General features: G+C 38.1%; 1 protein-coding gene across 4 annotated transcripts in view; it reads right to left on the reverse strand.

Annotated features, from left to right (window-relative positions):
• The window catches only part of LOC129763041 (uncharacterized), a 568,624-nt gene that overhangs the window by 531,935 nt on the left and 11,071 nt on the right, over positions 1-25,618 (reverse strand). For all 4 annotated transcript variants that reach the window (XM_055761763.1, XM_055761766.1, XM_055761764.1 and 1 more), the window contains exon 6: positions 8,363-8,725. In XM_055761763.1, the coding sequence (XP_055617738.1) occupies positions 8,363-8,725 (363 nt within the window). The remainder of the gene's footprint in view (positions 1-8,362; positions 8,726-25,618) is intronic.

Consider the following 25,618-nt stretch of genomic DNA (forward strand, 5'->3'; position numbering starts at 1 on the left):
AATCGTTACTGAAAATAATCTGCCAGTTCCTTTGGGAATTTTCAAAATATATTCATGTGAAAGAGTTTAATTGAATGTTTTCTATCCATGTAACACTGTGACCAAATACATTTGGTTTTGTGGTTTTTCAATCAATCGCAATTAACAGGATAGCTTCAGAAGATTATTCTTTCCCATCAGTAGGATATTTCCGTATCCAATATTGTATGCGCCCGCAATCGATTATTGCTCAGTCGCCGAAAGTTCCGAGCTCAGAGAGTTCATTCCCCTCTAGTTTGCCTTCCAATTTGCCATTGTAAACCACACCTTCTCTCGATTCAATCACACACAAAAAGCATACTTAAGCGATATTCTGGTGGTGAGACACATTCATTTTTCGTGAGGACATCGACAAGACAACATCGTTGCCTAACGTGCTGGAGGAGGTGGACGGCGAAGGAAAACACATACACGCGCAGAACTCTTTTCGTTAGGATGCCATTCAGCATCGAGAATGTTCCGGAAAGATCTAATCATTGCTGGAAAATAATCTGCCAGTTCCTTTGGGAATTTTCAAAATATATTCATGTGAAAGAGTTTAATTGAATGTTTTCTATCCATGTAACACTGTGACCAAATAAGTTTCAATCAAGTGCTATTAACAGGTGGTTATCGAGTTGGTATTAACCACTGGTGGGCTTCCAGTATCGAGGAAAATGTGGAAATAACTAATCGTTACTGAAAATAATCTGCCAGTTCCTCTGGGAATTTTCAAAATATATTCATGTGAAAGAGTTTAATTAAATGTTTTCTATCCATGTAACACTGTGACCAAATATATTTCAATCAAGTGCTATTAACAGGTGGTTATCGAGTTGGCATTAACCACTGGTGGGCTTCCAGTATCGAGGAAAATGTGGAAATATCTAATCGTTACTGAAAATAATCTGCCAGTTCCTTTGGGAATTTTCAAAATATATTCATGTGAAAGAATTTAATTGAATGTTTTCTATCCATGTAACACTGTGACCAAATATGTTTCAATCAAGTGCTATTAACAGGTGGTTATCGAGTTGGCATTAACCACTGGTGGGCTTCCAGTATCGAGGAAAATGTGGAAATATATTTTCAAAATATATTCATGTGAAAGAGTTTAATTGAATGTTTTCTATCCATGTAACACTGTGACCAAATACATTTGGTTTTGTGGTTTTTCAATCAATCGCAATCAACAGGATAGCTTCTGAAGATTATTCTTCCCCATCAGTAGGATATTTCCGTATCCAATATTGGATGCATAAAACCTTGTGCCTCCAACGTAACGCTCTCGTTTTCGAAGTTCTCCAAATATTCATTCATTCAGAATGAATTCAGATTCAACTTCATACAAATGATCTCTATATCAACGAGAGTCCTACGTCACCCTTGCGGTTATACCATAGATATAACCCACTTCCTGTTTTTTATTGAAAAATTACTATTAATTTCCAACTCGTAACAATTATATGTATAAACTATCGCGATGTACATGTTCAGGATTTTTTTTCCTATTTAGAAACATGTCAAGAACATGTCAAACGCAAAAATTTACACAAAAAGAGTAGAATATTATTTTTTGGGAGTTGGAGACTCCTGAAATATATATCAGAAACTATAAAAGATAGTAAGTTGTGGTCTTCGACAAAAAATCATATTTGAATAAGATCATCGTCGCGTCAAATGTCGAACGAATAATTTATTCAATGTTATTCATAGTTTTGCCACCTACAACAGTTTTAAATTACAATGCCCTCTTTCGAATCAGCATGATTAAAATCAGTTCTAAATTTTTGATAATTCAATGACAATCCTTTTTCACGATTTTTTAATGACTTCAAGAAAACTTGTTACACTTTTACATACAATATTCATTTGATACGGAAAATTTGATTTTCAATCATTATTCCGTTCCTGAAGATGTGTTTATTTTTCCCGTCGCAGAGAAAACGTAATTTTATACACCGAAGTGTGTTTCTAACGTTGCTAATTTGTTCTGCAGTTCTGCAGCATCTTATACTTTTGTTTTATACTTACCATTATAAAAATTAAATTCATTACTCGTGTAAAATTACATGTACTTTTTACTTTCCGTTTTATTTATTTTATTTCATGTAAAATTCAAAACTGTCAAATTCAGCTTCGATGTCCCGAATTGTATGGGAGAATAATTGACGTAACGTGATGTGACTTGACGTAAACGTGACGTGGATATTGTATGTGAATCGCACTTATATCGTTATTTTAACTTTAAATAAAATTAGGATTAGTTATATTTTTTTTCAAAGAAAACATGAAAAAACTGTTGATAGAAAAAAAACCTTTTACCTCTAAAAGTGCCCATCTTCTGATGCATGGGTGACTTATTAGAAATTGTAATGACTATTCACATAATTTTCTTGAGAATTTAAAAAAAATTGTTTTTCACAAAAACTCCTGGGACGAGTTGGCATGAAATTCGTCAATAGCAATAAAATCCGACAACGGACCTGATCACGAACGTCACTTCACTGTGAAAAAGCAAAGTATGTAGAATAGAAGGTATCTGCTTTGTTCAAGCAGTGGTAGGCAAAAAAAGCAAAAATATTAATAAACCATCGATCGAATTCATGTTAATTCGAACATTTTTTTTAAATTGTCACACAAGAACTGTCTCAAAATTTGTTTCGAAATAATGAGATAGCAGTTTACTTAATTATTTTGAAAATTAAAAACAGTGAAGTAAAAAACATAAAAACAGTAAATAAACAGTATTATGAACATAATGCAAAAACCGGTGAACAAATGTGTGGAGAGTGTGCAGTGTCGTTCCCGGTAATTGGTAATATGATGAAAGATTAAGTCCCACACTGCTGATTTTTTGTCTTTCATTATAGCATCCATCAAGAGTCAACACGACGCTTTCATTGGTTTCGGTTCGGAGTGTTCAGCCGTAGTGAACCCACTTGAAGGGACCAAAATGGCGTTTTTGGAAACGAGAAAAACTTTTCCTCCATCCCGGGTCATATTCCGAAGTGACTGCAAATTAATATTTTGCACTTTTACAAAAAGAAGTGGAGTAAAGTGAAAGTATAAAATTGGAATTGCGTGTGAAACTATTTGAATTATGTGCCAAATGTTATGCTACTATTCAAAATTATTCTGCTCCGGCATCGCGGGACATTTTGCTGAAGTGAAAAAACTGTTCAGTATGAAATCGAAAAAACATCACATAAAACCTTAAATAAATGCGGTAAACTATCGTGTTTATCGTCGGCTCGACTTGCGATTTTGTCACTTTTTATGGTTTTTAGAACTTTTAAAATCAAGAAATATTGTAAAAAGCTTCAGATATTCGAATAAATTGAGGAGTTCTTATTACTAACTACTTTGTGTGTGTAACACATGCTCTCTCCGTGTGTATACAAAGGAAATTTCCCTTACCTTCTATTCTACGTACTTTGGTGAAAACGAAGTAAAGTGTACATAACCTTGTATACAAATCATTTCGTTTTCATCGTGAAGTGACGTTCGTGATCAGGCCCAATGTTATACCTACCTGAGATATAGTGATCCTGAAAATTTTCATACTTACCTGAGACGTAGTTGACATGAAAAATTGAAACTTACCTAATATAGCTTTCATTGTAATGACGACAATGAATCTAACGACAATGATCTACGTATTCTAGGGATATTTTTAACCTAGAATTGTAATAAAGTCATGAAATCGGAAACGGCGAAAAATTTCTCACAATGATCATATTAAGTTAGATTTACAGTGTACTATTACCACAATTACCAATCAGGTTTGAATCAAAAGCGTAAGCAAAAAACGCTTACTTTGGTGGAGAAAGTTAAAATCATCAAGGAGTTTGAGAAAGGGGGATGTACTCACGAATCGCTTGCTCAAAAATATGGCGTAGGATCATCATCCGTGTCGAGATTCATTCAACAAAAAGATGACCTGCGAGCAAAGATGGAACAGTATAGAGAACACGGAGTTAACAGCAGGAAGACGATGAAAACGCAAAACTTCCCATTGATGGAAGAATCCGTATATGTGTGGATTTTGCAACAGCGAGAGGCCAACATAATCGTCACTTTCGAGGTTCTGCGGGTCAAAGCGGAGTTACTTTTCCGAGAAATCCAGAAACGTGGACATTATGTGAACCAAAAATTTTCATTCTCGGATGACTGGATGCGTAGATTCAAAGAACGATTCGGTCTGCATGTCAAGCGGGTTGCGGGAGAAAAAGCATCTGCTGACGTGGATGCTTACATAAAATTTAAGGAAATATTAGCATCAAAAATAACAGAAACAGGACTTCAAAAGTCGCAAGTGTACAATGCAGACGAATCGGCAATTTTCGTAAAGCTGCTTGCGTCACGAAGTCTGGCACTTTCCAGCGAGAAAAATGTTTACGGTCGGAAACTAAATAAAATGCGATACACATTTATGCCATGTAGCAACATCGACGGTTCAAACAAATTAAAACTAATGTTTATCGGAACCGCTGCAAAGCCACGATCATTTCCGACCAAAGAACTGCTCCCGGTGTCATATTACAATTCAAAAAAGCATGGATGACGCGAGAGCTTTTCCGGGAGTGGTTCTTTAACGAATTTGTACCTGCAGTAAGAAAGTTTTCCGGCGAAAAGAGCTTAGAACCGAAGGCTCTCCTGGTACTGGACAACTGCACGGCCCACTATACAGGAGGAGACAATTTAATTTCTGATGATGAATTGATCAAGGTGAAAACCTAATTAATCAAAGTGAGAAACTTTACATTACCTCTTTTTCTATACAGCTGATTTATCTACCGCCGAATGTCACATCACAGTGTCAGCCAATGGACCAATCCGTTATCAATGCAATAAAAACCCGGTACAAGCGGAAACTCATGCTGAAACTGGTTCTTGAAAACGAAGAACTCAAGTTTGAGAACCGTCTCAAGAAGATATCTCTGATGCAAAGCATTGATTGGCTGTCTGCTGCTTGGGATGAAATTTCACCAAGCACAATCGAAAATTCCTGTAAAAAGCTCTTGGATCAGTTTCCAGGATATGCGTGGAGTTCTGATACACCAGATGAGTTTCAAGATGATACGAGAGCGCTTGTTGTTGCCATAGATACTCTAACTAACACAACTACAACCGACGAAGATATTAATTTATGGCTAAAAGATCAGGTTTACGATGGTGACAACAACCCAATTTGGCTCACCAGTGCGGTCTTTACGGATACGGAGATCATTGATTCCATTTTGCAAGAAAGCGTGGCTCAAGAAAATGACTCTTTCACCGAAGATTCAACAGACAATATTTCCCTCGAGATGTCATCCGGAACTGTGAGTGACATTGCAGAAGAACCAACATTTTCTGATGCCATGAAGTCTATAGATTGCCTACTGAAATTTGTGAAGAACGATGCAGCAGACGTTAGCCGACTTAAAGTGTTGCGCACAAAACTTATTGACATGGAATGGCATAAAAAAAGCATGTGAGCAAGCTATTGTTGTGTTTTGTTATTTTTTATTCGATTTTTGAAATATATTGCTTTAAAATTCTTATTTAATGTAATAATGGTTATTTCTTCCTTTGAAGACGAGTCTGAATCGGTTAAAAATAAATTGCTTCGCTGGGTAACCAGGTAACCAGTAAGCACTAAAAAAGTGTCTCAAATCAGCACTGTATCCACATATTGAATACTGAATAAATGCTTATTACACTCTATAAACCAATATAGGGTGGATATAATACTGGAAAGGCGAGATATAGGGCTCTTTAAATGCTTCAGTTACAGCCTTAAATAAGCATTACTAAAGCTTGCTTACGGCTAACTGAGAACGTCACTTGTGATGGCAGCCTTCACTAAGCAGTTGTATTTGATTCGTTTTTTTCTAGGAAAAAGTCATCAAATCTATCGGGACTCGACAGAAAATTAAAATAAATAATCATGTATTTAATGGGCCCACACAGATTTATTGCAGCCATTTTATGGATGATATTGATATATCATTTATTTAGATTTACGGCGCACTGTTTGGAATGAGAAATAATTGTTATATGAAAATTACCCTACGAGGTTCGAACCGAGGTACTTCTGCAACATGTCTGTTTTTCTGTAATGTCTTTGCTATCTGGACCACTGTTGATACATATAAATGAATGGAAAATAGTCCTATTTCAATAACCGCGCTCAGATACCTGCTCAAAAAGATCATGTATGTGTGGGTCTGGAAAAAATGATAGCATTAAATGCGCTTATAGGGCTTCCATTAATGCCTATTTTCATGTGTTTTATCCTAATGTTTGTTAGCATTATATGGTAGCACTAACTGCGCATATCTTATTCTTCTTTAATGGCGTTAACGTTCCCTGTGGAACTTTTGCAGTCTCAACGTGTTCATTAACTAGCGTCATTCATTAATACTTGGTTGAGATTTCGATGCCGAATAACACGCCTTAAATGTACTCTGTAGTGGCAAGCTCTAGAATACGCGTGACCACAGTGCAAGCCGGAAGAATTTTCTTTGACGAAAAATCCCCCGGCCAGAACGGGAATCGAACCCGAACACCCGGCATGATAGTGTGGGACGCTAACCACTCGGCCACGGGTGCACATGCGCATATAGGGCTTTCATTAATGTTTATTTTCATTAATCTTTATATGCATTAATTATGTTGATATAAGGCCTATAAGCATCAAAAAAGCAGATATACTGCCATTTGGTATTAGAGATGCTGAATTAGTGCTATAATAGAGCTATACGTTAATGCTTATGGTTACTTGGGTAATTTCAATTAAGTTTCCATTAGCGATACGGTTGTTTATGTTAACGTTTTATGTGGTTTTTCAACATCGGATTAAAATATTCTCCCCGATAATTTGGTAAACTAGAACGAATCAAGGCGTCCCTGAAACATCATTAGATCATTTTCTTTGGGTGACACAATTCATCCAAATCACAATTAACATCAAACACATATTAAAACGACCGCTACTAAATATATCACTGAGCAGCAGCGGTGGTTCAAAACGGAGCAGATGTGTTCCACTGTTCGTATTGGTGTTTATTCGATTGACTCTTCAATCCCAGCGAAAGTGCATTCCTATGCCTATCGATCGTAAAACCATTAGTATGTGCACATATACTATGCACATTCCGGACCTACTTATGATTCCCTCGAACTAAACGGGATCAAATCTGTTCTTTCGTTTTCCTTCTAGGTTAACTTGAAGAGTTTCTGGGAGCCGTTTATGCCAACTTTTTTATAAATCTTCAGCTGGCCCACTTGATCTATCGCACAAATATTTTGCCAATGAAATTCATCTCGGACCGTCGCCAAAAAGTTCATTCGCACCAAGCTCCGATTTTCTGCTTCTCGAATTAATCGATTACATTTTGTATGTTGAAATTTTATTCGATGGAAATAGATGAACAAAAGATAACCTTTTATGTCTTCATTACAAGAACTGAAAATGCAGTCGTATTGCAACTAGATATTAATAAATTGGACGATGGTCCGAAATTCCGAAAGCAGGATCGATGTTGGGCCGATATTCTGGAATATATTTTGACACACACATGGACAGAACAAATGTATGGAAAAATGAAAACGCCTAAAGTTTTCATGAATTTTAACCATTTACAAACCAGGGGATTCTAATGTATAGCATATTAATACCAATACCCTACTTACAAATAGATGCATACTTTCTGAAAGTGAATTCACATAATTTTTTGTTCACTTGTCAAAAACATACAGTCAAAGCTCCCTATAGCGACAACGCAAGGGACCGTCGTTATAAAGAATTGTCGCTATAAAAACCTATCGTTACAAAGCAATTCCACGCCAAATCGTCCGGCCGCTGACCCGACCCTTACCGAATTTTTTTAAACTTGGTACTTATGATGAAAACTACCCAAAATAACAATTTTCATTGTAATATGACCAATTTTAATAACGTTCGATTTTTGGAAAGGGCTATGATGTCTGATAAAAATATTATGCTTGACAAAATTGTTGAAAAATACATTTAAAATACACTGTTGAAGAATCTTACTGAAAAATGTAATTCAATATTAAAAAAATCTTTTATAACTCAAAACAATTTTTTTTGTATAGTGGTGCCATGTCGGACTCACCAAAATCTAGACAGGGAAGTTTGAAATAAATTTTGATAACTAAAATCTACATACGATTCAACATGAAAAACTATATGTAGCGGTTTAACCTAGGACTAATGAAAATAATTTTTGTAAAAGTAAGTGGAAAGGAATGCATGCATGGCAATGAAACATTCTATAAATGTATTCCTGTTATTTGGACACCATTTTATACTTGTGTGTTATTCACTCACCTTCGTAGACATCCGCTTCTCGTTGCTCGTTCAATTGAAGTTCGATGAATTCCATTTCGCCCTTCTTGTATATTATGCAGAGATAAAGTTTGCCGGTATCCGATTCCTTATATATATAGATGTAACTAACTTCGTTATTCATTGGAAAAATATCAGCAGTATTTCCAAAATGATCTATTGATACGTAAGACGCAGTTGCTTTCAGTAGAGGTTGTTTATAAAAAAAATATAACACGTTGTTAGACGAAATTACAATAATACTGTGCCGTGAATCCAAATAATCAATATTTCTAGGATCAAAACCAATTTTACTGACACGAATAAACAAACTTTCGCGATTCCATTTGTACAAGAAACATTTATCTGAAATAAAAAAAGAAGAGTTTAATTGTTAGAGCTCGTGCATAACACCATAAAAACCCACAGTATTGCAGTATGGGGCTGTCCACATACCGCGTGGACAGAAAAAGTACGATTTTGATACCCCTGTCCCCCTCCGTGAACAAGCGTGGACATTACCCCTGTTGTCCATGTGGACATTCCCCCTGTTGTCCACGTGAACATTTCTTCATTTTTTTAAAATAAAAATCTGGAGAGTAATTGAAATTTACGTTATATCAGAACATCACTTGTGAAAAATCTCGGACATTTTCACGTGCTTTTTATGATATCCAATAAGTCGAAATTCTTGTGCTTTAGTTATTTTTTCCACCGGCCTAAACAAATGATAATCTGAAGATGTAACATCTGGGAAATACGATGGAAGAAGAAGCCCATCGCAGTCAAACAGGATCCCTGTCATGATGGCTAATTGCTGATTTTAATTCGTTTGGTTGCGAACTGTGCTTGTTGGAATCTATCGACCTTAGTAGGAACTCGTCAGAATGTATTCCCCCCTCAATCACAAAGAATGACATTCTCCTGGTAGAAATAGGCTTTGAGGATAGCTAATGGAGTTCATTTGACTGGTCAAAAGATCTTTTTTTCACTGAACTTTGTTGTGGATGCTCAGATTGTGCATCACCAGTCACGATTTGCTTCAAAATTTTGAGCTTGGGAATACGAGCCGATGAAAATACGATCCATTAAATGTTTTTTGTAAATAATGTAGAACCCATACATTGTAGCGTTTTATGTAACCTGGCTTCACTAGGTGTCATGAGCATAGATACTGTAGAACTCCGATTATTCGCGAGCGGACGTTCCAATTTGTCAGTGAGAGATAGACACTTGCGCTTTTGTTTGGTCGTGGTTTTCAAATTATTTGAAAGATATTAAATGCATCTCGTGGACAATGGTCCACGAGATGCATTTAAGTGGAAATTAGCATTTAGAGCTCAACAGTTATTCTCTAGACAAAAAATTTCTTCGACAAAGTTGTTACATATGATAAAGCCCTCATTTTCTTGTTATCAATAATAGGGTGACCAAAATTGTCGATGAAATAAAAAATATAACTTTCTTATCTTTAAAGAGGTAAACAAAGTTCAACTATGCTATAGTCTCAATTATTTGAGACATCTTTGTAGAACGAAGTTTTCTTCTATCTCTTGAAATAATCGATATAGCGCTTTTTTTCTAAATTGCGTTATGGCGGGTTTACATTAGGGAGATCTATAGCTATAGATGGATTTATTTACGTGAAAATTGGTGTAAACGGGTGAGAATAAATATAATACACTTATTCGAGGTATATATAACTTGAATAAATTCAGCATATGTAAACGCTTGTGAATTTCTCACTGGTGAGAAATCACTAAAGTTGGATGCAGTTCTACTTCAGGTGAATAAATTCACCGAAAATATGAATATATTCATTATAGAAGTTCACGCTAGTGGAAAGGGTTGATGCGATTTCTATAAATCTCATCATATTTCTTCACATGAATATATCACTAGTCTAAACCCACCCTTAGAGTCACCATGAAAAAAACTGTTTTTTGCTCTAACTTTTACAACTGTTTTACAACAATTTCTAACTGTTTTTTGCTCTAACTTTTATTTCAAATTCTTTTGTCTTCAAAAGACTTTTAGAACATACATACTGCAGAATTTGTCAATATCGCAACTTCACTCAAAGTTATTGATGTTTCTTCCCAAGAAATACACTCTCTTCAATTGATTGCCATTCTTTCTGGGGCAAACATAAACAAAGTTTATTGGCGGCATTTGAAAGAGCATAGTTCACTTCACATGATGTGTAATTTTCAAAACTATGTTATTTTTTTGTATTTGAGTAAATTAAAGTTGAAATCATGAATTTTTGGGTAAAAACCCATCAATAACTTTGAGCAGCATAAAGATGTTGACAAATTCTGCATCGCAAAATATTGTATTGAAAAGCTCTAAAAGTCGTTCGAAGACAATTTTGATATAGAATTTTAAATATAAAAGTAAGAGTAAGAGTCCCCGCACACTGCAGAACTTTTTTCAGCCGATAGTTTTGTCGGGTTGGGTTGTTAGTGCGCTCACCGAGCCAACCAAACAGTCGGATTGGTCAAGAGTGCGCACACTAGCCAACTGTCAGCCGAATATTCTCGAAAGATGTATTGACAACGTGAAAGAGAACGGTGAAGGAAAATCAAAAACAGATTCCGAGAGCATTGGGTGCATCCCATTCTCAGTTATTCGCACGGCACGTATGTCGGATGCCAAAATTGAGAGCGAATTGAACTAACGGCCGATAAACAATCGTCGTGTGTGCGTAGATCGATGCTAGCTAGTACTGCTTAAACGGACGGACGATAGTTGACCGACCGAATAGTTTGAATGCAATCGGGAAGCCTATCAAACTTTTTTATCGGCCGGTACTGAATCGGTGTAGTGTGTGCATATGATTGATTGATTGATTCTTTGTTTTTAAGAGGCTTTAAACTTTGCAGTTCATTCGCCTCTAATTGCGCATATGCATATCGCTACATACTGATTAGGTCGTCCGACCAATCTATCGGCCGACAAAAGTCTGCAGTCTGCGGGGCTCTAAAAAATCGGGTTTCTCATGGTTTCACTAATGCAACTTTGTGGGAGATATTTATTCTTTAGACAAAAACTGTCTTCAACAAAGTTGTTACATATGATACCGGGCTCATTTTTATGTTATTATCATTTTATCATTTTATTTAATCATTTTATTATTATATTTTATTTTAATAAAGTGACCAAAATCGTCGATTAAATAAAAAATAGTATTTTTTTTCATGGTGACCCTAACGCAACTTTAAAAAAAGCGCTATATCGATTATTTCAAGAGATAGAAGAAAACTTCGTTCTACAAAGATGTCTCAAATAATTGGGACTACAACATAGTTGAATTATGTTTACCTCTATCTATAACGGATAAGAAAATTATATTTTTTATTTCAGCGACAATTTTGGTCACCCTATTTTTGATAACATGAAAATAAGCGCTCCATTATATGTAACAAATTTTCGAAGACAGTTTTCATCTAGAGAATAACGGTCGAGCTCTAAATGCTAATTTCCACTTAAATACACCTCCTGGACCATTGTGCACTGGTGTGCACGACCTTACAGATGGATAGTTTAAGTGTTTCTGTACACCCAGGTTTTTTTTTTACGCGGGGGATGCGTACCTCGTAAAAAAACCGCGTTGATTGGAAAATCAGCGTAAAAAAACCGCGATAAATTGGAAAATCTGCGTAAAAAAACCTCGTAAATAACCGCGTAAAAAATCGGGTGCATTCATAAAACATAGTTTTCATTCTGAAATATTTGCACCTCATTTTTAGTCCATTAACCATTTCGCGGATTATCGGGGTTTTACTATATTTGTAATGAAGCTGTTAACACTAGATTTACGGACCAAGCCAATTTAACTCATTAACCCTTTCAATACGACAGTGTGCTCCGTCGAAGTGCTACCGCTGTACGGAGCACTGCGCCGAAGAGTATGCACATCGCGCTGGTTTGATTGATGTGTAGTATGATTTAATGTCGTCTAAAGACGACGCTCGTACACATAGCTCATCGCGCGGATGTCGTTCATAGACGACACTCTTACGCACAGGTCGTCGCGCGGATGTCGTCTATAGACGACGCTAGTAGCGAAAGGGTTAAAAATGTGTTTCAAAAACAGAGCTCATACGTAAAAAATGTTTTCCATTTTTTTTGACGTAGAACTACGTCTTTCATTAAGGGTGCCAAATCAGAAAACAGGTCACGTTCGAAATAAAGTTAACGTTAATAACTATTTTTGCCGCGAACGGATTTTGGCGATTTACATATCAAACGAATCGGAAATTCCCTAAGATTTGTGATATGCTATACATTACAATCCCATGGTATGTAAACGGTTAAAATTCATGAAAACTATAAGCGTTTCCATTTTCCCATACATTTGTTCTGACCATTTGTGTGCTTTCTTGAACAGAGCTGTCAATAACGGGCAACTTATCGACGAGCAACGAAGGGGAAATCGTAAGACTTAAAGTCTACGTGAACAAAGGAAAAGAAAAAGAACGAATATTTGCCTAGAGTATAAACAGTGGCTCTCGCTGAGGCAATACTGACTGTGGGGATACTGACTGAACAAAATCGTTGCTGGGCGAGCGGACGGTGAGGGATCGAATACCTTTCTCAAGGCAATGGGGGAGGAGAAGTAATACGAGGAAAAAGTAAAGTTTTCCAAGGGCCTTTTTAAAGGTTAGAGACGAATGAACAGAATAAGTTTCAAGTCTCACATGTCTTAGTTTCGGATTGAGCTGTGGATGCGACCAAATTACTGATTCGCTGATCATTGTTCTGTTCTGGAATTTTGTCTGTAATATGGGATTCGCATGACGGTAGCAAAACTCTCTCCACAAAGGATGACAGCTGAGCTGATCTAGATCGACAATATCAACAAAAAGGACTTCTGTTGAGAAGAGCGCCAAAACGGAGATAAGTGTGTGTATATTTAATTGCTTCCAGTCATCGATATATGGATATTTGTGTGCGCTTATCTCGAGCATGTATTGTTCTGCGAGGACAAGAATGAATCAAACAATAATCGTCAAATGATTTCACGAGAAAAAAAATATTTCACGGCGACCAAACTGGTAGAATGGTTATTTCTAAAATTTCGTAGCATTATAAAATAATATTCACAGTTATAAACAAGCGACTTGAATTAAACTACAGCGTAGTACTACGTCAACAATGCGGTCGTGTCTTGGACATAACCTCCTAGAATTTTTTTTTATAATAAACATTTCATTTAGACTTTCTATGCAAAAACTTCAACCTTTGTGTGAGCCATATTGGCTCACTTCAGTAAAAATAGGTATATAATCCGTAAATCTAGTGTTAATTCATATGTCGTGTACTGAGGATTGTGACATGTGCATCTCACATGTCATTCTCCTCATTCTTTTAATAATGCACTTCTAGCAGACCACACCAGTGGGAACATGCTGAGAAGGATATTTCTACGCGGCATCGAACCTTCAGTTCAATGCCTGGAATTTATGGCGACAAACAGAAGTGTCGCATTACTAATTTAATGAACCATGACGGTTACCAAGAGTACAGTCATGGATTTTTAGGGATATGCTATCTCTCTCTCTTTCGCATGTACAACGATCGCTGATTGGTGATCGGGTACATAGAAATTTATATATCGGTGCTTCGAGTGTCTCCAGTAGGAGACTGTAACTTTTAAAAGAATGCAATAAAGACAGAATGTTTTCAACTAGAGGTGTGCAATCCAGCTCATCATGATGAACAGCTCAGATCAGCTCAGCTCATCTAAAAGAGCTGTTCTTTATGAACAGCTCTTCAGCTCAGTTGTCAGTGTCGACATCTGGTGGCGACTTTCAATTTGGGTCCCAAACTCAATAGTGTAATCTTTATCAGATTAGAAGACGAAGCCAGTTTAAAATGTTAAAATTTAAATGAATTTTTGTCTATACATTTCCGACATTTTTACTGAGACTTTTCATTATAATATAAAATTGTCTTCAAGAAGAATTTTTTGAGATTTTTTCACCGCCTACAAACAAAGTGTTTTAGACTAATTTAATACACAGATTTTAATTTTCATTCATAATTTTAATTTTAAAAACGTGTTCATTCTGCCTGAAAGACAATTATTATTTTTGGCGCCCCCTAAAACAAAGCCCAATTCCGTCAACCCGAATATAACAGTTGAAAAGACAAGGAACAAATGAAACTGAACTGATGTCATAACACGGAGAGCGAGAGACGGTCAGTTCATTTGAATCTTACAGCTCACACACTCTCTTCAATTCTACAGCTCTTTTCTCTCCTTCATCATCATCAAAGTGAGCTGAAGAGCTGTTTGAATTTTTTTTGCGAGCTGTTCCGCGTCAACTCACTTCAAAGAGTCGATTCTTCGGAACAGCTCATGAGCGGATGGCACATCTCTATTTTCAACCTTCATTGAGTATAGACTTGTGATTACGAAGTCCGAATATAACATGGCTGACCGTGCCAAGAGGCCGGCTTTCTAAGAAAACAAACAGTCGAATTTTGGGTCGAACTAGAAGTTAAATGTTCACAACTAGAGACGTACAAAATTAACAACTACAATGTGCCGTGAAAAGTGAAACAAGCAAATACAATATAAGTAACAAAAAATCCACAGCCGCCGCAGAAGTGGATGGTGATCAAGATTTAACCATAATAAATAATCAAGATCTACACAGCGACTTCCATGAATATCATGCAATAAAATTAAATATCATTCTTATCGCAACAAGTGACACATCAGCACCAATCATCGTCATCAATCGAATGTGAACGTATCTTCAACCACCAAACAACAGCACCTGCTCACCGATATAAGTGCGATTCACATACAACATACACGTCACGTTCACGTCCCGTCACGTCACGGTACGTCAATGATTCTACCATGAAATTCTCATGAAAACATTCACATACACCAGCAACGTAACGACCCGTCAGCATACGTTCAACGAAAACGACCGGCAGGGTTTGTAGAAAAGAATAATTGACGGAGATGGACGGCTCGTTTGGTTTTTGTCTAGGCTTTGTGTCTCGGCTTTTGTTTTGATTTGGTTATACAGTAATTTACATCTACATCGACACTAAGCTAATTGAACAGATCTGTGATGCAACACGTTTAATTAGACATTTTTACCTCTAGTTGGACATTTTTGTAAACATTGAGTTCGGGGCCCAAATTATGGCCCCACATTGAAAGTCGCCCCCAGTCGCAAATGTCCAATTACTGGTCAAAACCGACTCCAATGCGACACTAAGTGGTGCCTCAACATCGCTTTATAAGTAACTTACTGTATTTTTTATGCTAACATAACTCTTAGCTCCAAATTTCTGAGTGAAAATCATTCGCGACTAGTTGAAAGAATTATTCTATTTATTATTATTATTGCATAAGGGTCGGACTACGGGGTTTAAGCATTTAAATAATTGAATTCAATGATTCTCATTGAATTTTTCAAAATTTAGAACTGATTCTAGGCATGCTGATTTGAAAGAGGGCATTGCAATTTAAAATTGTTGTAGGTGGCGACACCATGAATAAAATTAAATAAATCATTCGTTTGGCATTTGACGTGACGGTGCTGGTGGAGGCATTGACTGCATGTGTGAATTGGTGGAGACGTTGACGGAGCGTAGACGTTCTTCTCCGTAACGTGCTATGTGAATCGCACAATAACCAGCTCACCCGAGTACTTCGATGCATGGGGCGAACAGCGACTACACTGAGAGAAATAATTAGTAAATATAACGAATTTTTTGGTAAATACTACCAATCTATAGTCATTTTCGACCGTACTAATAAACACATATGTCAAGCAGAACCATGATTCGGAAGCCCAATATCGGCTACATTTTCTCGCCGAAAATGCACGTATCAGAATTATATCCTTATTATACCTCCGTATTGCCTTATGGGAACAATGAAAATGGTTAATACGCGCTTTTCTCACCAGTTTTCAGATATGACAATATCCAAGCTTACTAATGTTATCGAGTAAAATATACTAATCTCTGGTAGGGATGCGGGTTTGTTGACAATATGTACAAAAAATTTGTACATTCTACTAATTTTGCATTACCAAATGTATTTAGTAGTTTTCGACCGAGGATTTTTCTAAAGGTAGGGCACCCACAAGGAGGCAACAAATATCACAGCACCTGCTTAACGATATCACCAGAATGGGGCGAACAGCGACTAGGGCACCCATAAGGAGGCAATAAATATCATCTTGCAAGACATAAGGGGCGAACAGCGACTAGGGCCAGGGCTAGTTATTTTCGAAGCTAATAAATGTGATTGAATTTTATTCATACAACTCTCACTTCCACTACAGTCATTTTCGGTGGATTAATTTCAGTGTATCGGGGTGTAGTGGAAACGAAATATTCTCTACGCATACAGTAGCATTGATTCTTTTGTTTCGTTTCTTTTCCCTTTCGTTCTCTTACAAGTATAAAAGCAGAAGCTTTCACTGACGATTAAAACTGCTTGAACGGGTTATATTTATTTTCATTTCGCATGTTAGAGGATGCTTGCTGCTTTCAAACGTAAGTTTTATTTTACCAAAATGGATTGTCGCGGACCGTGTTCAAAATTCTTCAATCACTTGTAAATAACATGTTTCTCTGTTATTTGGAATACATGTTTGTTACAGAAAATGTAATAAAATGAAAGACGGCACAGATCGGACTATTTCTTTCTCGAGTTTTTCACCCTCTCTAAGAGTGAAAAGAATAGTCCGATTTGAGCTGTCTTCATTTTATTATATTTCCTGTATCAAACATGTATTCCATGTTACGAAGAAGCATGTTATTTGCAAGTACGCTGGATTCTTTTTTATGCGTTTTTCGCGTGATATTTTTTACGCTATTCGCTCAAAATTACGCGATTTTTTTATGCGATTTGCTTGAAATTACGCGATTTTTTTACACGGTTTGCTCGAAATTACGCGATTTTCGACTAGGTCTGCGCTTTCAGCGTGCCCACGCAGAATTGCGAGCGCATACACAACGCCGGAAGCACGCGCACGCACATACCATTGGGTGCACAAACACGCACACACGCGCAAACATGCACAAACATGTGCACAAAAACGCGAGCGCACACAAACATACAAATGGACGCACAGGTGCGCACAAACGCGCACACACAAGCACATACACGCGCACAAACGTGCACACGCACAGACGCACGCACGGGAAGAGTCGAGCACGCACGTGCACACACGCACACAAATACTTGCACACGTACGCACACACACCCACACATGCCCATGCACAAAAAAATGCGCACACCTGCACACAAGCAAGAAAAAAACACGCTCAAACGCACGTACACACGCGCACAGAAACACGCACAAATGCGCGCAAACACGCCTACACATGCCCGCGCATAAAAAAAGCGCACACCTGCATGCAAGCAAAAAAAAACACGCGCACACACGTACACAAACACCCAAAAAACGCGCGAACATACACAAACACCCACACAAATACACGTGCACGTACACAAAAAAGCACAAACACAAACATCGGGCTGTCGAAAACTCGGCTATCCGGACTCGAAACTGACCGGTATCCAGTATCCGACCAAACCACTATCCGTTTCATCACTAATATCACACTGACAACTAGCGCCGGAAAATAATTACTCCTGCAGGCATACTACACAACCCTCACTGCACCGTTTTCATTAGTTTCAGTGAATAAGTTTCGAATGCAACAAGGAAACATTCCTTTCTATACAAACTGCCAGAATACATGGATGCTTCAAATTAATTTCCAAGTGACGATTTCTAACGTCGCTTTGGTTTGCAGAATGAAAGGAATCAACGTGAAATGAAAGGAATATGTACGAAAGAGACGAGATATTTTTCTTATTGTGCGTGAAAAGAGAATAGATATATTTTTAGCGCGCATGGTTCTGGTTCTGTTCTGAGAAGCGATAGACACATTATTGAGTGACGATGTGCTAATTGAAGTGAAATTGTCAGGCCTTGACTAGGGCACCCTAGGCCGACGGAAATGGCAAACACCGTGTACATGTAAGTTAATAACATCAATGGAAGAAGTTTTATCTACAAAAACTGAAAAATTGGCAAATATTTTTAAAAATTTGAAAAAATCGCCAAATCGGCGATATAGGAGAAACTCTAGTAGCAAAATTTGAAGTATCTAAACAATTATACAATGAAATATTGGTTTTAATTGAAAATATCGATAACAAACAGCAATCATTTCATCTCCAAGCAATTAGACTAATATTTGGTGACATTCATAACTTTATTAAAACGCGGTTGGAATTACATCAACTTATTTAATTTAAATTAGTTTCTCAAATAATATTAGCATTTTTGAAATTATACAAAGGACATAAAATGGCAACCCCAAAGGTATTATTGAATTAGAGACTGGGCACCACCTTAGTACAAATGTACGATGGTGCACCAGAGCACTTAGATGCATTCATTGACGTCGTGACTCTGTTTAAAGACACAGTCGACAATGATTTCGACGCCGGTACCCTTGCTCAGAAGCAAGCGGCTCAGGTAACAGTAATTAGATTCGTGAAGTCCCGTTTAACGGGCATCGCTCGCCAAATCATAACCGGTGCTGATGATTTGGAAGCGATAACTGATGCACTACAGCGACATTGTGATTCGAAAATCACATCTGATGGTTTAGAAGCAAAACTAAAAGCCGCTAGGCAACGGGATTCAATTGAATCTTTTTTTTTTCAGCCAGTGAACAGAGCTAATACGATGGCAACCAAGAAAGGAGTAGAAGCTCTTACAAGCGGTATCAAGAACACAGATACAAAGCTTATCCTGAAGGCTGGGTCCTTCAACAAAATTAATGACGCTATTCAAAAGGTATTGGAAAATGCTGAACATTCATCAAATAGCAACAACACACCCTCAACAAATGCTCAAATTTTATCGAGTCGAGTAAATCAATCAAGAGGACGTGGTGGAACGCACCATAGAGGACGTGGTAATTATTCTCATTATAACCAACATGATCGAAATTCAAATTTTCAAAATCCACAATCAAATCGTGGACACTATAGAAATCAGAGAGGAAATGGGTCTCATCGAGGAAACTTCTCGAACCAAAGAGGTAATTGGACTCAGAGTGGACGCTATCCACCGAATATGTACTTTGCTCAACAAAATGGTGTCCAATATCAACACCCAGGGCAACAAGCAATTCAATTGCCGCTGCAACCACAAATCCAAATGCCGCAGCAACAACATATTTTACAGCCAACTAATGGAAATATCCACCCTTTAGGGGTACATTTGGGGTAGCATACACAATCAATGTGTCTGCCTCCAATTACGTTCAGCTGATGGTTGATATGCCAGATGTGAAATTATCATTTATTGTTGATTGTGGCTCTGATATATCAGTTGTCAAATGCGGATTATTCAGAAAAACTCAAATCTATTATCCCAGTCAAAATGCAGTATAATTGGAATCGGTCAGGGAAATGTAAGTACGATGGGTACTGTGGTACCCGAGTACGACTCTGAGTGAAGAGTGAACAAGGCACTCCTGAAGTACGGGCCTGGGATGAGGAACTGTCATTATTATTAGAATGGATTATAAGAAGCGTGTGAAATAAACTTGTTGTGCCGATAATTAATTAGCATTTATTTAATAGTAATCCGATTGAGGTATCACATTTGGCGACGAGGTAAACTTTAATCGAAAAGAAAGGTAAAGTACTATCATTTGTGGAATTTATTCCGTTTTGTACGATAATTTGTTTTCTTCATCAAAAATGAGGTTATGATCATGTTTATGTTTTGGATCTACAGGAGCGCTATGCTACGTCGAAGTAGTAGCTGCCGGGAAAAGCAGCAGATTTTATACTACGGGAAAGTAGCGGCTGATAGAGATAAACAGCGATTTCTGTTACAAGACTACCAGTGCGTAGTGGCTGTTAGAAACAGCGACAGTTTCGAGCGATAAGTTTGGGGCTACCAAAGGGTAGCGGCTGGAAATAAACAGCGATCATCGCTACGAGCGAAAACTATATGCTATCAGACGATAGCGGCTGTTAAGCAGCGATTGATAAGCCAGCAAGGCGAATTCAGAGCGTACCGGAAAAAACTGTATGTTTGCACATAGCGTCTTTAAGGTTGAATCACGTTTCGAACGTTGACGAGAGATGGAAAAGTGGGATATTCAACAATTCAATTTCAAGGCATTACGGAAATGCGGTGCGATATGAATGGGTTAAGTACAAGCGCAATTTCGATTACATCGTTGCTGCCACCGGAGAAAAGGATAGGACACGGATCCGAAATATATTGATTGAGATGGAATTGACACTTTTTCGGTGGCTATCAGCAAACTTGATTCCTATTTCGCTCCAAAGCAGCACGACACCTTTGAGCGAAACTTCTTTTGGACATTGAAACCAGGCTCCGATGAAACTATTGCCAAATTCATGCTTCGCTGTCAAGAACAAGCTAGTAAATGCAACTTTGGAAAGTCCGCCGAGGAAAGCAGATCAATTAGCGTAATCGACAAGGTTATTCTGTTTGCTCCTACTGAACTGAAAGAACAACTACTACAAAGAGATACACTGGACATCGATGAGGTGACAAAGATTGTAAATTCGTATGAGTCTGTTAAGCTTCAAGCTCAAACAATGAATTCGACTAGTAACGTTCACTCGGAATCCGTACCGATTGATTATGAGTCAACTAGCAGCGTGAATAAAATTCGATACTCGTCCATGAAAGAATGTACACGGTGCGGCCGGCAAGGTCATTTCGGAAACGATGTTGCTTGTCCAGCGAGGAGCAAGGAATGCAACAAATGCAAACGTATCAGGCATTTCGCCAACAAATGCCATACGATTGTTCAAATGAAACGAAAATTCGATGAACTACCTAAAAGTAACAAACGTGTGAAGCCAGATCGTATCCGAGAGATTGAAATTCACTCAAACAAAACTGAAGACACGAAGGATAGAAATTTCATTTTCAACATAAGTGACGGCGATGAATTGCTTTGGGTGAAAGTTGGCGGAGTCATGATGCAGATGTTAGTTGATTCGGGGTGCAAGAAAAATATAATTGACGATGAATCTTGGCGTTATCTGAAAACGAATGTCGTTAAACTATGGAATCAGTGTGAACAGTGTGACGAGATTTTTCTACCATACGGAGAGAAGGCATCACCCTTAACTGTGCTAGGATCCTTTGAAACTCATGTAACGGTCGAGGATGTGGGTAGAACGGTTCAAAAGGATGCTATATTTTATGTAGTTCAAGGCGGACAGCAGTGTCTTCTGGGTAGAACAACCGCTACCGAATTGGGTGTACTTTTTATTGGTTTGCCTAGTTCTCATGGCGTGGAATCAGTTATGGTTGAAGAGAAATGACCCTTCCCAAAAATTAAAGGAGTGAAAGTTACTATTCCGATAGACAAGTACGTTCAACCAGTATGCCAGCAACCACGACGCCCTCCCATCGCGCTGATGAAAAAAATCGAGGATAAATTACAATCCCTGTTGGCTAATGACATAATCGAGCCAGTTGAAGGTGGATGTCAGTGGGTTTCACCCCTAGTAACCGTAGTTAAGGACAATGGTGATCTGCGGTTGTGTGTAGATATGCGCCGCGCAAATGTTGCTATCCTGAGGGAAAGACATCTCATGCCCACTATAGAAGATTTCCTCCCACGGTTCACTTCCGCTAAGTTTTTCAGTCGCCTTGACATCAAGAGGCTTTCCACCAGGTTGAACTCGAGGAAGATAGTCGCTACATAACGACTTTCATTACACACATGGGACTTTTTCGTTACAAGCGTCTCATGTATGGCTTCGTTATTACTCCCGAAATCTTCCAGCGTATACTTGAACAAATATTGAGCCGTTGTAGCAAACACACGGTAAACTTCATCGATGACATCTTAGTCTTCGGTGAAACTGAAAGCGAACACGACGAAGCTCTCGAATCAGTACTGTCCACACTCAAGGACTACGGAGTGCTCCTGAACAAGTACAAATGCGTTTTAAGGCGAAGAAATTAGACTTTTTAGGACATACAATCTCCTCAGAGGGCATTGAACCATCAAGGGCTAAAATAGAAGCTCTTCAGAAATTCCGTGCCCCTTCTTGTTCAGAAGAAGTACGGAGCTTCTTGGGCCTCGTTACCTACATCGGACGTTTTTACCGGATTTGGCAACTGTCACCGCTCCGTTACGTAAATTAACATGTTCCGGCGTAAAGTTCGTGTGGGACGAAGACCAGAAAAAATCTTTTTCGATGTTGAAAGAAATGATATCGAACATCAAACTATTGAAGTTTTTCAACAATTCTTTTCGAACGCGTGTTATTGCGGACGCTTCGCCCGTTGCACTTGGCGCTGTATTGATACAGTTTGATGGTTTAAATGATGACGATCCGCGGCCAATTGCGTATGCTAGCAAAAGCCTCACACAGACCGAGCGCCGATACTGCCAAACTGAGAAGGAGGCACTTACTCTGGTTTGGGCAGTTGAGCGGTTCTCACCGTACCTGCTAGGGAGAAAATTTGAGCTTGAGACTGATCACAAGCCTCTTGAGGCGATTTTCAATCCAATGTCTAGACCCTGTCCAAGAATCGAGCGGTGGTTCCTTCGTCTTCAGTCTATCACGTTTGTCGTGAAATACCGTAAAGGAGTCAACAACATAGCAGACCCATTATCTCGTTTGGTTGAACATGATGCTGCTGAAGAATTTGACGCGGAAAACAAGTTCCTGGTTTTGGCTGTGTTAGAGTCCGTGGCTATCGACGTGCATGAATTAGAAGAAGCTGCGAAGGAAGATCGAGTCCTGGATTTAGTAAAACGATCTTTAAACTCTGGAACATGGAATGAGCCTGAAGTAAGACCGTTTGAGGGCCTCATGAGGGCCACCCCGGAGAGTCGGTAAAGAAGCGGCGGCTCAGAGATCGAGTTTGGTGGCCAGGAATGGAGCACGAAGTCACTGAATACGTAACCGCCTGCGAGGGTTGCCGACTGGTAGGATTACCAAGTAAACCAGAACCCATGTCACGCCGTCCACTTCCTAATAAACCGTGGGTGGACATAGCAATCGATTTTCTTGGGCCAATGCCGGATGGAGTATATTTACTTGTCATCATTGAGTACTACAGTCGTTATAAGGAAGTGGAGTTAATGCAGAAGATCACTGCGAGAGATACGGTTGCTAGATTGGATAAGATTTTCATAAGATTGGGATATCCACGGACGATCACACTAGACAACGCTAAACAGTTTATAGGAGTCGAGCTGGAGGAGTACAGTAAGGTTCACGGAATACATCTGAATCATTCGATTCCTTACTGGCCACAACAAAACGGCCTTGTGGAAAGATAGAATAGATCGCTACTGAAAAGGCTTCAGATAAGCAATGCATTAGGAAGAAATTGGAAACAGGATCTACACGACTACTTAGTGATGTACTACACCACATCACATTCCGTTACAGGTCGTACACCAACAGAACTGTTATATGGCAGAACAATCCGATCAAAAATACCGGCACTGGAAGATGTAGAGACGGCACCATCCCGAGCAGAATTCGCGGATAAGGACTTCGAGATGAAATTGAAGGGAAAGGACCAAGAAGATTTGCGACGAAAGGCGAGAAGATCGTCGATAGATGTGGGAGATTCAGTGTTAATGCAGAATCTTTTACCAGGTAACAAGTTGCAGACAACATTCAACCCCAAGAGATATCTAGTAGTATCTAGATGGAAAAGCATTTGATAGAAACACCACTCATTTGAAGAAGATTGCAAGCCCTAACATTCCAGCGAAGCCTATTCAGTTGGCCTCGCAAAACGCTCCTGATTCTGGCACTGTTCCTTTGAGTGGAAACGAAGGCGACCAATTCCGTGGACAAGCTTGTGAATCATCAGAAGATGAATTCTTTGGTTTCGAGCTAGAAGATGTACCGGAAGTAACAGTACCTTCTCGTCAGGGACGTACTAAGAGGAAGCCAGCCAGATTCGAAGATTATCAGCTGTGAAGTTCTGCTTCGGAAAAAAGGGAGATGTGGTACCCGAGTACGACTCTGAGTGAAGAGTGAACAAGGCACTCCTGAAGTACGGGCCTGGGATGAGGAACTGTCATTATTATTCGAGTGGATTATAAGAAGCGTGTGAAATAAACTTGTTGTGCCGATAATTAATTAGCATTTATTCAATAGTAATCCGATTGAGGTATCACAGATACTACACAAGCAAATGTAATAATAAATGACATCAAAATACCTCAAACATTTCACATAGTAAGAAATGATTTCCCGATTCCTACTGATGGAATTTTAGGGAGAGATTTTCTTGTAAATCACAGATGTAAGGTAGATTACGATTCCTGGCTACTCAAATTGACACATAATTTCGAAACATTTACAATTCCAATAGTAGACAAGCAAGTCAACTCGAATCTTATACCACCTAGGTGAGATAATTAAACAAATTAAAAACATTGACATTCAGGAAGATAGTGTAATTTTCTCTGAAGAAATATGTCCTGGAGTATTTTGTACCAATACTCTAGTGAACAAAGGCAATTGCCATATTAGAATTATTAATACTACAAATAAGGAAATTTTATTACCAACAAACTTTCATCCTAGATACGAACCACTAGCAAATTTTTATTATTGTGCTATTCCAAATAACACAAATAAACAAAATCTTAGTGAACGAGCTCAGAAATTGAAGAATGAGCTAAAACTTGAAAACAGCGACCCCAATATTAGGGATAAACTTGGAAGACTTTGCACAGAATTTAACGACATATTCTCACTTCAAGATGATTTCTATCGCAAAACAATTGTTATGAGCAAATTATCACTCTCAATGACCAAAAACCAATATACATTAAAAATTATAGATTACCCGTACCTCAAAAACAAGAGATTAATGAACAAGTACAGAACATGCTAAATGAAGGAATAATTAAAAACTCAACCTCACCTTACAACTCGCCTATTTTACTGGTTCCGAAGAAATCATCTTCAGATGAAAGTAAAAAAAATATAGGAGGTTGTATCCAAGATACGACCGCATTTTTGACGTAGAACTACGCTGTTATGTTATATTAGTCGCTTGTTTATACCTTCGGATATTATTCTATAATGCTGTGAAACTTTAGAAACAACTGCTTAGTAGAATAATTTCTGAAATGGTTTTTTCATTGTAGAATCAGTTGACGATAATTGATTGATGATTCATTCTTGCCCTCGCAAAACAATGC

Source organism: Toxorhynchites rutilus, chromosome 1, assembly GCF_029784135.1.
Source record: "Toxorhynchites rutilus septentrionalis strain SRP chromosome 1, ASM2978413v1, whole genome shotgun sequence".
Classification (NCBI taxonomy): domain Eukaryota; kingdom Metazoa; phylum Arthropoda; class Insecta; order Diptera; family Culicidae; genus Toxorhynchites; species Toxorhynchites rutilus.